The sequence below is a fragment of the Musca vetustissima genome, unplaced genomic scaffold, assembly GCF_032173495.1.
Source record: "Musca vetustissima isolate MV318-11 ecotype Yass unplaced genomic scaffold, APGP_CSIRO_Mvet_v1 utg54384, whole genome shotgun sequence".
Taxonomy (NCBI): Eukaryota; Metazoa; Arthropoda; class Insecta; order Diptera; family Muscidae; genus Musca; species Musca vetustissima.
In genome coordinates, this window is record NW_026873589.1 from 131,533 (window position 1) to 148,678 (window position 17,146).

At 37.3% G+C, this 17,146-nt stretch overlaps 1 protein-coding gene across 1 annotated transcript; it reads right to left on the reverse strand.

Annotated features, from left to right (window-relative positions):
- Positions 1–646: 646 nt before the first annotated feature.
- On the reverse strand, positions 647–12,587 carry LOC133326398 (uncharacterized). Its single transcript, XM_061535055.1, has 3 exons — positions 12,087–12,587; positions 2,200–2,919; positions 647–2,133 (listed from the first exon to the last, which is right to left on the reverse strand). Exons 1-3 carry the CDS (start codon positions 12,571–12,573, stop codon positions 647–649), a joined length of 2,694 nt encoding a protein of 897 aa, XP_061391039.1. The 5' UTR covers positions 12,574–12,587.
- Positions 12,588–17,146: the final 4,559 nt, after the last annotated feature.

Genomic DNA, 17,146 nt, shown 5'->3' on the forward strand with positions numbered 1-17,146 from the left:
GCTTGCCTTCCCAAAAACACCCTACCGATAAAGGTTATGTTGAAAACATGCTATTTATGGCATGGGTTTTAAGGAATTATGTAGCTATTTTTTTAGTTTCTGAAAACAACAGGAAAATTACTGGGTCGAAATTCTTCTTAATATTAAAAATATCTAGACCTCAAAATAGCCTATTTAATAATAAAAAAGAAATATTTCCACTGTTTCCCTAGTGTTTTTTTAAAAAAATGTTTGAATAACCAAGCGCTTATTCCAAACACTATTTTTATGTGATATTTCACGCCTTCGCATAAAAACCCTACTGATAAAGGTTGTGTCGAAAACAAGCTATTTAGGCCCTGGGTTTCAGGGAATTATGTACCTAAAACTTTTTCTAGTTACTGAAAACAACACGAGAAAATACTGGGTCCAAATTCTTCTTAATGTTAACCTCAACCAACATATCACCCGTAATTTCAAGATTACTTTAGTTTATAATTATCTACACATTCCTAGCAATACTCGTATACAACTTATAGCCTAGGGGGAAACACAATTTTGTTCGCTTAAATTGGTCAACAACATTAACTAATCAAATTACTGTATTTATCTACACATTTAACTTAAACTATGAGTATTGTTATATTAAAACTTCTAACGGTAATACTCAACTATCGGCCCGAATTTCAGGTAGTCTTGGTACTTCAAGTGAGGAAACATCAATCACTTCGGTGGCTAAGGAAGTAAACGAATTACTGGTGGCATCCTCATCAATGGCGCGAGGATCAGGAATATTAGAAATATTTGTTGTTTTATTAACATTATCAGTCGTTTCTGGTTGTTGTTGGTGGTGTGAAGATTTGGATTTGGAAGTTAATGCTGCTGCAGGCTGGTGAGAATTTGAAGAGTTTGCCATCGATGTTACTGCGGAATTTTCTTGAGTTGTTTCCGCATTACTGGGCGGGGAACTGGGATGGAATAATTGAAATAGGCTGGAATGTTTTACAATTGGAGGGAATATCAGATTACTCATGGCCTTTAAGGGACTAAATTTCTCCTGATGATGATGGTGTTGTGGATTACGTATTCGATGTGGATGGGAGTGATGTGGTTGATGGTATTGATAATCCGCAGAAGGGTGATGAAATGTAAAGTAATTAAGATTGTTGTTATTCTGCGAATTGCCAGATGGGTTATTGCTATTCGAAGTTATCGGCAGATTTTGACTGGATGTTGAGTGATGATTGCTCAGAGAATTATTACTATTGGAATGTTTATTGATGGCGGTATTGGTAGTGCCTGGCGGTTCCACATCCCTTTGCGGTGACATTGAAATTGAGGTATCACTGGTACATGAACAGGAACGTGTTAAAGATTTATTTTGTAAATTTAATGCCCTCGTGATATGGGCAGTTTTACGATATTTGGGTTTATGACCCGGTGTTGTCGGGTTCGAATCACTGTCTATAATATAAATGGAATTGCCGCTTAAGCAACCATTGGACATGGAAGATCGTAGGCCATCCATTTGTTTCAGTTGTTGTATTTGTTTTGGCGTTAGGGGCGGAGTATCGGCGATTGAATTTCCCAGCTGATGATGATGATGTGGTGTACTTGTTGAACTGGAATCTTTATCATTCTTTGGTATTTCATAATCGCTTTGAGAGTGCGGGGTGCTCGGCGGTCTATCATCTATATCGGAACGCAGTTTATCACGCATGGTACATGCAATAAGACTTTCGTTGAGTACTTTATGATCCACACCACCATTTTGAGATTCCTGTGGTCTGCTCGGTAGGAATACCTCCTCAAAATCATCACCCTCTGGGCTGGGTGTATAGGTGCAATTGTCATAGGAATAAGGACTTTCACAGCCTTCTGATTTTTGGGTCTTTTTGCGTTTACGTCGGGGAGGTGGTGTTGGGGCCGCTGAATCCTTATCATCGGAGAAAATGTAATTAATCTCTCCTGCCTCGGCAGTGCTTGAGGCTTCGCGAATATTCCACATATCACGTTCGATATCCGTGGTAACTGAGGCCACAGCGGCCACAGTTTGGTGGATATTATTCAAGCAAGGTGTTACTACACCACATTTAGCCACCAATTGGGAATTTTTCAAGGATTGTTGCTGTTGCCGCAACCAAATCGGGGAATCTGAAAGAAAAATTGATGACAGATTTATATCTTGATTTTTCTTTCTTTATAAACACTCATTCTTACCTATATAGATCCTTGTCTGAACATTATTTCTCGAGCTAACATCCATCGATTGTAGACGATGTTGTGAGGCCAATGAGTAGCGATGTTGGGCATCCAATGTCACCTCCACCTCAATACCCATAACACGTAATATCAGATTTTTCATTGCCAATCGGAAATCCTTTAAATGATAGGCATATAAAATTGGATTTACAGCCGAATTCAAATGTGACAAGATTATACAGAACAGCGTCAATTTGGGATGTATCGAACATGTCGGACAAAATGCCTGTATACAATTTATTGTATACAGCGGAATCCAACAGATCATGAAGAACAATACAATAATCGAAAGATTCTGAGTGGCCTTAACATCCCGCTTCCGTGCTGCTCCCAGCACACGCAGCATAGTACCACCATGACATGGACCCCGACCAGTAATACTGCTGCCATTGTTGTTATGTATCTGAGCAGTAGAGCTCCGCCGACTGGTATCACCCATTGGATTCATTGTGACAATTTGTCGTACCTGCTTGATGATAACCTTATAGATATGGGCATAGAATGCCATCATCAGCAGAGCGGGTGTAATTATGGTTGCAAAATACAGGAACACCAAATAATTGTAATCCATTACCTCAACAAAGAGACAGGCTTGGTTGGTATCCACCGCTGCATGCCACCCGAAGAGCGGTAGAAAGCCGACAATGGCTCCAGCCAACCAGCACATCGATATTATCACTGAAATGAGAGAAATTAACAAAATTAAATTTGTATCCATTATAATTAAAAATTATAAAATTTATATATAAATTGAAAAATTAGACATAACTTAATAAAATATTTAGATTGATTTTAAAATATATTCCTAGTGGGTTTATGAAAGACCTACAAGAATTAAAGAAACAGCATGAGTTGTAGGTACATATTTTTTATTATTATATTCAATATCAATATCTCATTAAATTATTTCTTGTAATAGCCAATATATGAGGTTATTTGAGTCGTTTATTTTGAAAGTGGTATAAGTCCATTTTAGATTCTGATACATATCTTGGTTTTCTGGAAAAGTTTACAAAACATATTAAGTTCTATATTCTATCAGGTTTAATGATATTTTTGAAACAAATCAAACCCAATCTGTTAAAAATCTCAGTTAGTTATGAAACATGGACATAAACTAATTTCAAAATAAACTACTCATATCTTGTCACCAAAAATTGTTAGGTCATAAAATGTAGATGTCGCCTCTCACCGATAGCATAGACACCAGCCATAACCATTATGTTATTGGTCAGAAATTGTCAGTACGCCGGCCTAAGAACTTGACCATTTCCAGCATAGAAATGTGCTTTCGTTGCAGTATCTGCTTGGGTACTTCAGGGACAATGATCCTAACCATCATATGGTGGATAAGACTCCCCAACCCAGGCATGTCAGGAAGGATGTGCATGATCTAGAAAGAGAAATCTCCGCCTATCTAAATAGCACTCATACTGATGCTGTTCAGAAAAAAGAGTAGTTTTGGCCTAATTACGTTCAGGATGGTCCAGTCATCTCAATATTGGGCACTGCCCTGCATGTGGTACAGGCCCTGCCAAAAAACCTCAATTTACTCAAGAAGATCTGTGGATGCAGCATGTGAAAGTAGATGCATTTCTTAATTTGGAGACAAGTCCAGAACCAGACTGAATCAAACAAGAAGAATGTGATATATGATGATATTGATGACGTATACATTTTGAATTTATGTTTTAGCTATCAATCATAGAGCGATATTTATCTTCTGTATGTGTCTCAGCTGTGAATAAGTGAAACAGCGACATCAAGGTGTCATTTAAGTAATTATTTTTGTGTGATATTATCTGCCTGCCCATAAATACTCCACTGAGAAATACGTCCTAAATAAAATTATTTCAGGTGTTTGGTAGTTGAAGAAAATAAACCTTGAGAATTGATTTCAATATGACAAATTTCAAATAATGATGCCTGAAGTGAAATAGGTAAATACCTTGCCAACTTTTTGTGCGATTAAATTATAAAATTCAATATTTTATAGTCTGAATTCGAATGTATATACAGTCGAGTACGTTTATAACGAATATTTTTTATAGAGAACTCATTTCCTGGTCCCGAAGTTTTAAGACAGATTTTTCATACAAATCATTACTCTTATAGCGAACTAGCTAACTTTTTTATAACGAACTATTGTTTCGGTCGTCCACTTCTGATTTATTTTAATTCGTTTATTTATTTTTTGTTATTTGAATTTTGCCTTGTAAGGGCAGTGATCATTTCAAAGTAATTTTAAGTGATTATTTATACTCTTTCGAGTCGTTTATAACGAACTTGATACAAATATACATAATACTTAACAATGACAATCCGCACAAAAGTTAATTTATACCCTAACGCTGGCAACCTTTACAAATAGAAAAAGAGAATCATCTTCATAATTGTCAAAATGACGTCAAAACAACCAATTTCGGAATCCTTACCTTGGATATAACGAAGTTTTTTTATAACGAACTAATTTTCTCGGTCCTAACTCGTTCTCTATAACCGTACTTTACTGTATATACACTTTTTACGCAATATCCTATATAATTATTTCCCAAAATATGCATTAGATGACGCTGTTGTCGGCATCATAGTCCCAAACCTTAAACTACCAAATCGTTATGATATTGGTGACGAATATATATTGCTTTGAGTCTTCTCTAACGATCACAGGGTGACATGCACATTTGATGTGAGTGTCTACGCTATGATGAATTAAAACAGAGATTCTAAGCGGTCATTTTCACCCATAAGCATACCTACCCATAAGCATACTACTGATATACAATATTTAATAAGAAATAGCAATGGGCATGGATTTTTTTAAAGAATATTTCCTCAAGGACTAAGAATATGCGTGAATACTTTTAAAATAAATTTTCAAGAGTAAGCGATAGGTGTGGATCAGTTAAAAACAGTCTTTCAAGGACGAGCTTAGATTTTTTAAAAATATTTTGTCAAGAATTAACCAAAGGCGTGGATTATTTAAAGATATTGTTTTCAAGGACTAAGCAAAGGCGTGGAATTTTTAAAAATATTGTTTTCAAGGACTAACCAAAGGCGTGGAATTTTTAAAAATATTGTTTTCAAGGACTAACCAAAGGCGTGGAATAATGAATATTTTTCAAGCACTAGGAATATGCATGCATGCTTTTAAATAAATATTCAAGAATAAGCGATAGATTTGATTCCTTAAAATAGTTTTTCTAGGACTAACCATGGGCGTGGATTCTTAAAATTTTTTTTTCAAGGATTTTTTTTTAAATATTTCTTCAAGGATTGGTTAGATGTAGATTTTTGAAAGATGTATATATATGTGAAAACACACCTAGTGGGCTTTTCAACGTCGGGTTCCATATTGTGTAACATTTTTAGATTTCGCACAATGGGTCATTGAATTTGCATCCCTTGAAATAAATCAATTAAAAAAATCCAGAATGGGTTTTTATGAAATATATATTTTCTGGAAACACACCAAGTGGTATATTCAATGCCGGGTTCAATATTTTTAGATTTTGCAAAATGGGCATCGATGATAACTTTTCAAATTTTACTAATATCAATTTTTTTTTTTTTTTTTAAATCCAATATGCATTTTTTGAAACTAAACCTAGTGGGGTTTTCAACGCCGGGTTCCATATTTGTGTAACATTTTTAGATTTCGCATAATGGGTCATTGAATTTTCATCCCTTGAAATAATTAAATTAAAAAAAATAAAATTTTTCTGAAAGTACACCTAGTGGGCTTTCCAATGCCATATTGGTGTAACATTTTTAGATTTCGCACAATAGGTCATTATATTTTCATCCCTTAAAATAATTCAATCAAAAACAATAAATTTAAAACAATTTCCAAAATGGATTTTTATGATTTATTTTTTTAAGTATACCTAGTGGGCTATTTAATGCCGGGATCCATATTGGTGTAACATTTTTAGATTTCACACAATGGGCATCGATGAAAACTTTTCAAATTTTATTACTATAATTTTTTTTTCAATAAAACCATGATGGATTTTTTCCAGTTAAGGCGGTTTTGAATAGCTCGAGGAATTACTTTTCCGGGAGTACCACTATTTTGCCTGTATTATTTACAATTGGTCATTGAATTGTTATAAAAACGATTTTAAAATATGTTATAATGAACAAAATTCTGTAGATTTTTTTAATAAACTTTTTAAGAATATTTTTTAAGGACTGTCAATAAGCGTGGATTTTTCACAAATATTTTATCAAGGTCTATAGAAAAGCGTAGATTTTTTAAAGAAAATTTTGTCAAGGACTAACAAATGGTGTGTTTTTTTAAATATATTTTATCAAGAACTAGCATGATAGGAGGATTATTTAAAAATATTTTATCAAGGACGTAGCGAAACGATTTATGGAAAATTTGAGTAAACATTTGCAGTTTAATATATTATTTGTGTTACGAATCTCTTACTTTTAGTGTATGGAATCAGTTTTCTTTCTTATTAAACAGCCAACAACATTTAATTGACTACTAGCTTTAATATTGTAGGAAAACAAAACATGCCAAACTTACATGTGCATTTTAAAAATATTTTGTGAATCAGCTAGACATTCCATGGAAACTACACCATAGGCAATCCTCTCTTGAAAATGACAAGCCTTTCAACGATGACGATGACAAGAAAAGTTAATCAAATTGGTCAAGTAGTACTATGACCGACCACCCACCATTTTAAGTAGACAACGCTAATTAAAAAATAACAATGAACCCACTAAACGTTTAACTTTATTAAGTTACTCTAGTTGACGTTGTTGCTGCTGCTGCCGTTGGTGGACATAATAAAGTAGCATAAAGTGGGACGCCACCATGTCAATGAAACAAAAACAAGAAAAATTATATGGCATAAGTCATCTAATTTTATATAAAGCATTTCCCAATGCAGCAGTTAGAGTAGGTTAAGGAAATGTTTCCTTTACTTTAAAGTGGCGCCATGAAATGAAGTATTTCTAAAGCACCGATTTAGTCAAAGGGATTCCGATGGTAGTTCGATAGCCTATTGTTGACTCCATATATCCATATCAGCTTTTGAAAGATCACAGGAAACTTTTTCCCTTTAAAGTGGCCCTACTTAAATTTAAAATCACTATTTTTTCTGCTCCATACGATTTTTGCACATTTGTTCCCCTACGTCATTAAAAACTACTTCAATGCAACAAGTAATTCTTCCTATATCCTCACTTTCTTGTTCTAATGGCATACAAATTATATCGTCGTCAGGACATTAGTGCACGGACTCATGTCTATTTGTTACGAAAGTTCATCTGATATTAAATGTATGTTTATCTTCACTCGTGTGTATGTGTGTGTCTTTATCTTCCAGCCAGGGTTCTGATGACGGCAAACATTTATGACGGTGTTTGTTTCCATTCTGTGCTTTAACTATCGTTAAAATTACTATCATTGAACGAGCTATCTACTTATGAATGTCGGTCGGGTGTGGGAGCAACAACCTTTAATGTTGCTGCTTTCTAATATAAATAGCAAATTGCTGATGACCATGAAATGTATCAATAAAGAGGTCAAATCGTTATTATTTGTAACATAGTAGTACACTTAATTTTGCGGCTACCATGGGATTAAGTGAATTGTATATTAAGGGTTTAATTATGTTGCAAAATTCGTGGATATAGTTGTAATGGTTATAAATGTACCTCACAGTAAATGTGCTCCAAAAGGGCGGTTTTATAGTAACTGATCGGTCTTATAATCAATGTGTCTGGGATTCTATTTAACTTAATTTCCTTGAATGATAATACATTGCTTATATATACCTCCTAATATGGCATGCTTTCATATAAGTCGGTGGAAATTATTTTTTATTATGCCGACAGATATATACCCTCACCCCATGGATTTATAAATATTGAAAATTTTGACCCTCTGTGGGGGAGGTACCAGAAGGAGTGAACCTACGGGGTCCCATCTTCCAACTTGATCAAGGCTTGGTAAAGATAATCGGTTGTACAACGTTTCGTTCAAATCGGATAGTCCGTTTGCATGTTATTATAAAATTTTAGCACAATTTTGACCATTTTGTGGGGGAGGTACCAGAAGGAGTGGACCGATATTCCCCATCTTCGAACTTATACTATGTTTGGAAGAAATATTAAGATGTGCAAAGTTTCGATCAAATTGATCATTCCCTTCGAGAGTTATCGTGCGCACCCGCCAGCTCGACAAACAGACGGACATGTGTAAATCGACTCCAAATTTTCAGAATCAGATTTGTTCCAAAGAAACATGGGGTCTAAAACCAATATTTCGATAAGGCACATTTTCACCGTATCAAATCCATGAAAAACAGTTTGAATAATCCACACTTCTAAATAGTCTTTAAAAATATATTTAAAAAATCCACGCTTATTGTTATTAGCAATAAATATTTCAATAACATTGTTAATTTCATAATTGTTTTCTTTTTGCTCTAACCTAAATCCGTAGGGTGTTTATGAGAAGACAATTAAGATTCCATAAAAATAGTTACCTATATGACAGCTTGGAGTCGCTGTTTTAATTCATCACAGCGTGGACACGCTCATTAAATCTGGATGTCACCCTGTGATCGGTAGCAACAACACAGATCACTATCTATGGTGCACTGTCGATATTATCTATCTCCAGGCTATTAATATAAAGAATACATATTATAAAGTTTTAATAAATGATCTGTTCTCTTCTCCTAACATTTGTCAGACTGGGGAGGCAAGCAATATCCCTTAATAGTTACGGATTTGATATTTATGTTTTTTTACTAACCACAGCGGAGAAACAAACCAAATGTAAATCAAAATCAGTGCGTGAACAACATCGTCATCGATATTGTGGTGTATATGCTAACGGATGGAGGCGACATCCGTGTTTGATGAACTTAACTATTTTGGCGACAACCAAGAGCGTCATCTACTAGATATTTGTCAAAAAATTAAATTAAAACAAATAAATTTTCTTGTGAACATTTTGCAAAATCGTTAACTGACATACTGTGAGGTAGAGACATAATTGTTCTCGTTGAATCCCACAAAATTTGAAATAAACTAAAAAACCTGTCGATTTGAGCAAACAAAATTTTAAAAATAATAGATCCCGGTGCTTCAAAAGACGTTTATGAGACCTTCTCAGGTGCCGAATCATGCATCTATTCGCAAGAACCCGAAAAAAAACAGAGATTGACCGTGTGGGTCTTGTAAGGTGAGCCAAAGTTGTTCATGGAAAAAGTGCTTAGAAGCAAATGATACCACGTTTCTTCGGAAAGACTGGTTCTTCACGTAACGCACATGTATTTTTTTATAATAAATATAGTGAATTTCTTGCTTGTGGGTATCTTTTGTGGAATGGAGAGAACTTAGTTAGATAGGGATCAATTTTTGTATGCAGTCCACATGTGGTATGGAGACTACAAATGGTCGCCTGTTTCTTCGGAAAAACGGGTTAACGTTGTAACCATAGATTGTTTTTGATATTAAATGGTAGCATTTTCATTATTAGGCAAATCTACTCGTATAAGTATTAGAGTTGTGAGATCTTCTTCCTGACGCGGTTCAATTTTATTCAGTTCGCTCTCTAAAAGAACCGGGATGAGATCAAAAATTAACGATTGAAGGGCCGGTGAACGTTCGAATCAAAAGAAACTAGGTAAGCGAGCGGAAAAATGATCAAGTGGAGCAAAAGAAACTAGAACGAACCGAACCGATCGCTTATTTTGCGAAATAGTTCAAATGAACTAGTTCGTTCCCAACTCTTGAGTAGATTACTGAAATCTCTCTGTAAGTTCTCAAAGTCTTTATACATTATCAAAGACTTATACATTACAGATTATAATCGATTCTTTTAGAAAAGCGTCCCAGTTCATTTGTTCAATGAACGGAAAGATTTAAAGCAAACATAAACGACTGAAGATCTGGTTGAACAATTCGTTGAAAAGGCGCTAAGTGAACGAGAGCAAACATGAACAGCTAAAGCAAAAGGAACTAGATCAACAAAGGAATCGGATCTAGTACAGACAGTTTCTTTTGTGGAATACAATAGAGCAAAATTTAAAAATTTTGTAAACTTCTCAGTGCCTTAAGCACGGTTCATCTTTAAAAGGAATCCAGGACATTAATAAAGGTCGATTATTCAATTCAGTTTTAAGCCATGTCTGCGTTCGGCATTCCAGCAAAATAAATACGACTATGCAGGATAACGTGTGGCACAAGGTCAGCAGTTAAAGTCGGAAAGGACGTCGCGGAGCCCTTCAATACCGAACGAGGATTTAGACAAGGTTAGAGCACTTCAGCATATAAATGTGAATCAATCTTTTGTGTCTCGTACCATCGCTCGAGACCGTGATACAGGTAGCGTAGTCCGACGTCAAGGAAGTGGACGGAAGAAAACAGCAACATCAGCAGAAATGGTTCGAAAAGTAAAGAAGCGACTTGATCGAAAACTGCGTCGCGGTGGCCGAAAAATGGCTCGTGAGCCGAACATATCGCAATATTTGCCGAATATTCAAATTCCAAAATAAGTGGAAGAACTTACACCGTAACTGAAAGAAAATAGACTCAAAAGCATTTTAGTTTTCTCCGATGAGGAAATATTCGTTTTCCAGCAGTTGGTAAAGAAATAAAATGACAAAGAGGTCAACTGAAAATGTGCACCTTCGGTTGGCCTCCATAACTCAAGCACCGGCCATGGTGATGGTGTGGGCCGCCATAACAGCCGATGGTCGCTCTCCGCTTGTATTAATCGACAGTGGCATCATCATCATAAATGCCGAATATTATCGCGAAAATATTCTGAAGGGTGTATTAAAGCCTTGGGCACGCAAACATATTGGCCGCAGACCTTGGACATTCCAACAGGACTCAGCACCATCGCACTCAGCACGCGCCACCCAAGAATGGTTACAAAATGAGATTACTCGCTTCATTTCCAGCGCATAATGGCCACCAAAATCTCCGAATATCAATCCGTTGGGCTATTGTGTCTGGAGTATTTTGGAAAGAAAGGTTGGCACTAAAAAATACCAAAGTGTTGATCACCTCAAGCAAGCGCTTCGCCAGGAATGGGCCAAAATATCATAGATCAACATTCGTGTGACGGTTTCATTGGCCGTTTGAAGGCCATAATTCGTACCAAAGGTGACCAATTTAAACAAATCGAAACATATTCTAAAATTTTATGCTATTTCCGAAAATGTTTGCATTCATTCAATTATATTTAAAAAAAGTAAAAATTATGGCAGTTTTTTCACCATGTATATTCTCGGACATCGACATAGTCAGACGGATCGAGCTGCAGCGACTCCGTTGGCTAGGTCATGTTGTGAGAATGGATGAGGATTCCCCCAATCAAAAGGCATATAAAATCGAGCCAAGTGATGGTTCACAAAGAAGGGGAAATCCACGAATCCGATGGAAAGATCAAGTGGAAGACAACATTGGTGAACATGGTCTTTCAAATTGTATGAACTGCGCAAAAGACCGACGCGCCTTTTAAGTTCGGCTTATGGAACAACCGTTCTGTCACAAGCCAATTTAGTTCAATCGAAGCATTCAATGAACGGGAAGATCTTGAGCAAAAACGAACTAAATGAAAAAAATATCTATTACCAATTGCTTCTTTTGCGGAATTGTTCTAGTTCAAAAGAACTTTGATCCGGAAATCTCTCTTTAGGATGTCTATCTAAGGATATTGCATTACAATATCATTTCAAAATTCTAATCTGAATTCAAACATTGTGTAAACTTCTCAACTACATAAGCCACCAATATTTTATGATGTATGAAATCCACGTATGTATTTCCTACATACGCATCTAATAAATTAATGAACTTACCTATAGCTGTACGTGTTCGCACATTCCGCGAATAAGCCATCGGATACAATATGGCCCAATAGCGATCCACTGACACGGCTACCAAACAAAATATCGAAATAGTGCACAGCACCACCAGCAGCGACATTGTGAATAGGCATGCATGTAAATTCGTTGGTAGTCCAATTGAGGCCAATATGGCAAACGGTACACCCAACGAACCGACCAAAAAATCCGCTATCGCTAATGAGACAATATAATAGTTGGTACGGCGTCGTAATTTCCGTTCACGATGAAAGACGACAATCACCATTAAATTACCAATGACCGCACAAATGGCCACGAGTATTTCGAACACGGCATAGGGAACATTTAATTCGGTTGAGATTTCATCGGTAGTGGTTTTGCGGGTGGGCTGGAATGGGGCAAAGGGCAGATTTAACAAATTCTGCGAGCGATTGTAACTGTATTCAAAGTCCGTAACGGCAAAGAAACGAAACTCTGACATGTTGCTGGGAGGGAGTGAGGGGTGGTTGTTGGGGTGTAGATGTGTGGATGGATGGGATTGAAGTTAAAAGTTGTTGGTTTTAGAAGTTGTGTTTGTGTGTGTGTTTTAGGCGGTGGAGTTGATCCTTTGTCTCTTTTCAAATGCAAAACGCTTAATTGCCTTGGATAGGTGCCGAACTTTTCAATTGTTTTGTTTACTGTTTTTATTTTTCGTTAAGTGGTGCGGCCCAAAAACAAACTTATGCAAATGTTTTCCTGTTTTTCAACAAATTCGAATAATTTGTTCGAAAACAAACAGTAGTGGCCACTTGATTTGGGTTTATTAATGAATGCCTTTGGAAATTAAAATGGAAAATTTTTCTCTCTTTAGCAGTTTCCGATGAAAATATAGTCCTGGTTTTGTTTATCTGCAGATAATTAAAAAGTTTATTCAAGTGTTGATAATTGTGTTTTTCTTTTCCATTACAGAGTAAAGTTGAGTTTTTCTTTAATGGCTGTTATTTTTTCGCACATAACAATATTTCATATTTTCATTTTCAATTTATGTTGGTTTTTCTTGTGGTGGTATTTTCTGCTGGACCAATAACTTTTTCGATATTAATTTAATTTTTCCATCACTTTCTGATGAAAATTTATTTGACATTTGTTGAGGAGTTTTTCCATCGTCATTTTTTTGATTGGCCATCGTTCAGGTGTGGTGGTTGTTGTTGGTTTTTATTATTAAATCTGCCCGAGTTTTCTCGAAACTTCCTTTTCAATTGTCCTTTGAATTGACAGTGTAACATATGTTCCGAATTTGTTGGGCCTTCATCGCCGGCCATTCAGGAAACACGTTTTATATCTTTTCTCTGTAATTATGGCACGTGTCGTTCGGTAATTGCAAAATCTGCAAAAGGTAAGAAAACAAAAGATAATTAAATTTAGTATTAGAGATAATTAGGTTTAGAAATATTAAATTAGTATTTAATGGGATTTAATTTGATGAGGCACATGTTTATTTTTTTTTATTAAAACAAGTGAATGGAAATTCGGTCTAATAGTAGTCTTTGAAAAAATATTTTTAAATATCCACGCCTATTCAGTGTCCTGAAAATATATTTTTAAATATCCACGCCTATTCAGTGTCCCTGAAAATATATTTTTAAATATCCACGCCTATTCAGTGTCCCTGAAAATATATTTTTAAATATTCACGCCTATTCCACGTCCCTGAAAATATATTTTTAAATATCCACGCCTATTCAATGTCCCTGAAAATATATTTTTAAAAATCCACGTCTGGGTGGCGTAGGGGATGATAGATACCAAGCAACGGCTCTGATTGGCTTCAACCTCTGACCTCCCCGCGGTGCCACCTGGGGAGCTATTTTCATCACCCGATGACATAGTGCACCCATAAGAACTGTAAAAAAATGGGTTGAGGCGTCGGGTTAGTCGCCTCAACCCATTTTTTATGCCCCGTATTATAGCTGCCATGAAACGAGACATGAATTTGGCTGCGGATTTATGGTTAATAGGACAATAAAAGACCTCGTCTCCAGATTCACTCCAGTAGATGAGCGAATTGCTATAATCCGTATAAAAGCGAAGTTCTTCTACATCAGTCCCATTTGCGCCCATGCTCCGACCGAAGATAAAGATGAACAGACCAAAGACATATTTTACGAGCGCCTAGAAACAGCATATGACCATTGCCCTGGCCATGACATTAAAATTCTGCTAGGAGATTTCAATGCAACAATCGGAAGGGAAATTATATTTGGCCCCACCGTCGGAAAATTCAGCCTTCATGAAGAAACATCCGACAACGGCATGCGGTTGATTGACTTCGCGGCAGCAAAAAACATGGTAGTTAGCAGCACCAGATTCAAGCATTTCGATATACACAAGACCACCTGGATCTCTGCTGATCAAGCAACGAGAATCGATCATGTTGTGTTAGACCGAAGGCATTCTTCCAGTGTTTTAGACGTCCGATCGATCCGAGGAGCGAATATCGATTCGGACCATTACATTGTGGCAGGCAAGGAACGCACCCGTCTTAATGTTGCAGCAAAGGTGCGATCTAACACAACTCGGAAACTCGACGTCGAAAAGCTGCAAAACAACAGGTAGCCGAGGCCTACGACGCTCAACTTACCCACCTGCTTGAAGAAAGCACTTTTTGTCCCGATAATAGTATAGAAGCACAATGGCAAAGAATTGCCCACTCCCTACAAATTGCAGCAAAAGCAAGATTTGGGTACCAAAACACCAAGAAACCCGTGGTACGAGCAGGAGTGTCGTAATGCTACTGATGTGAAAAACGCAGCGAATAGGGCAACCCTGCAGACAGTAGCAACACGTAACGTAATGGAGAACTATCGGGAGAAAAGGAGAGATGAGAAACGTATTTTCAGAAAAAAAAGAACATGAAAAACGTGAGCAAATCGAGATGTACAGGAGTCAGAATGAAGTCCGGAAATTTTAACAACGAGTAAAACACCAAACCGAATTTTTTGGTACCGGCACATCCTTCTGTAGAGATGAAGAAGGAAACCTGGTAACATACACAGACAGCGTGTTGAGGATCTGGAAGGAGCATATTGAAAAGCTTCTGGTGGCGGTGAAGAAGATACCCCAGAACCAATAAGAAATGGTGGTATAGTCAAGATGAGGTCATAATAGCAATTAATCGGCTCAAGAACAACAAAGCAGCAGGAGTCGACGGGTTACCAGCCGAACTATTCAAGACTGGTGGTCAATTGCTGGTCAGGTGCATGCACCAGCTGATTAGTACAATTTGGCTAGAGGAATGCATGCCGCCCAATGATTGGAACCTCAGCATCCTGTGTCCCGTGCACAAAAAAGGAGACAAGACGATAGATGAATTAGCCTTCTTCCCATCGCATATAAAGTGCTATCCTGTGTGCTGTGTGAACGATTGAAGCCAATGGTCAATGACATTATTGGACCATACCAATGCTGCTTCAGACATCATTGGCCAGATTTTCACTCTGCGCCAAATTTTGGAAAATACCGACGAAAAACACATCGACACATACCACCTATTTGTCGACTATAAAGTCGCATTTGACAGCCCTATCCGTTCTGAGGTGTTTATAGTCATGTCTACGTTCGGCATTCCTGCAAAATTAATACGGCTATGCAGGATAACTTTAAGTGGCACAAGGTCAGCAGTTAAAGTCGGAAAGGACTTTTCGGAGACCTTCAATACCGAACGAGTATTCAGACAAGGTGACAGTTTGTCGTGTGATCTTTTTAACATCGTACTGGAAAAGGTCATACGAGACGCAAAGGTGAACAGAACACTCTGTATACCAAACAACACTTACTGACAACAGCCACCTTTGAACAAATTGGGAAGGAGTCTGCCAAAGTGGGTCTGGCAGTAATCGGCGAGAAGACCAAGCTGATGGTATCAACGCGCAAGACGTCCAGTAGACTCGGACCAACTGTGGAACTTGAGAACTACAGCTTCGAGGCAATAAATAAAACGAATGACATCAGTTTTGAAATTCGGAGAATGATTGTGATGGCCAACCTATGCTACTATGGTCTAAGTAAGCAGTTTAGAAACAAGGCCACCTTCCGCCAGACCAAACTCACACTTTACAAGACGCTGATACTACCCGTGCTATTATATGGATCTGAAGCATGGGTACTTGCGCAAGCAGATGAGACAGCTCTTTTGGTGTTTGAGAGAAAACTTCTCCGAAAGATCTACGGGCCGATCTGCGTCGACGGTGAATATCGGCGTCGAATGAACCACGAGCTTTACAATTTATACGCGGACATCGACATAGTCAGTCGTAATGAGCTGCAGCGATTACGGTTGCTAGGCCATGTTGTGCGAATGAATGAGAATGCCCCAGCTCAAAAGGCATATAAAAGCGAGACTACTGATGGTTCCCGTGGAAGGGGAAGGCCACGAATTAGATGGAAAGACCAAGTAGAAAACAACATCTTGGAACGTGGTCTTCCAAATTGGTGGATTTGCGCACAAGACCGTCGCGCTTGGAAATCTTTTTTAAGCTCGGCTTGTGGAACAACCGTTCTGTAACAAGCCAGCTAAGTAAGTAAGTACAGGGTTGCCCATATTCGACGGACCCAGGTTTGTTTTTTTTAAATCAAAGAAAAAAATAAAAATTTGGCGGTTGGCAATGTTAATCATTTAATTTGTTCCAAGTAAATTTGTTTACATCAATTTTTGAATATAATATTTCTCAAATGGCCGCCTCTGGCGTTGATGACGTATTGTTGCATTTTCCATCGTTTTTGCCAACATTTCGGCCGAAATAGCGGCTATTTCTTCACGAATGTTGTCCTTGAGCTCTTCTACGGTCCTTGGCTTTTTAACGTAAACCTTTGACTTCAAATATCCCCACAAGAAGAAGTCAGGCGGCGTCAAATCGGGCGAACGCGGTGGCCAGTCCAAATCACCACTTTTCCACAACAAACGGCCCGGAAACAAATTCTTCAGAAAATCGATTGTTATGCGACTTGTGTGCGGTGGACAAGGCCAGAACTGCCTCATACGCTTTCGACGAATAATTGGCATCACAAAATTGGTC

Bases quoted from the DNA above. Each gene is read 5' to 3' on its own strand.
- LOC133326398 (XM_061535055.1), bottom strand. From the start codon at position 12,573: ATGTCAGAGTTTCGTTTCTTTGCCGTTACGGACTTTGAATACAGTTAC. The intron at 2,920-12,086 runs GTAAGTTCATTA...CTCTCATTTCAG, and splicing joins GCGAACACGTACAGCTATAG to TGATAATATCGATGTGCTGG. The intron at 2,134-2,199 runs GTAAGAATGAGT...TTTTTCTTTCAG, and splicing joins TCAGACAAGGATCTATATAG to ATTCCCCGATTTGGTTGCGG.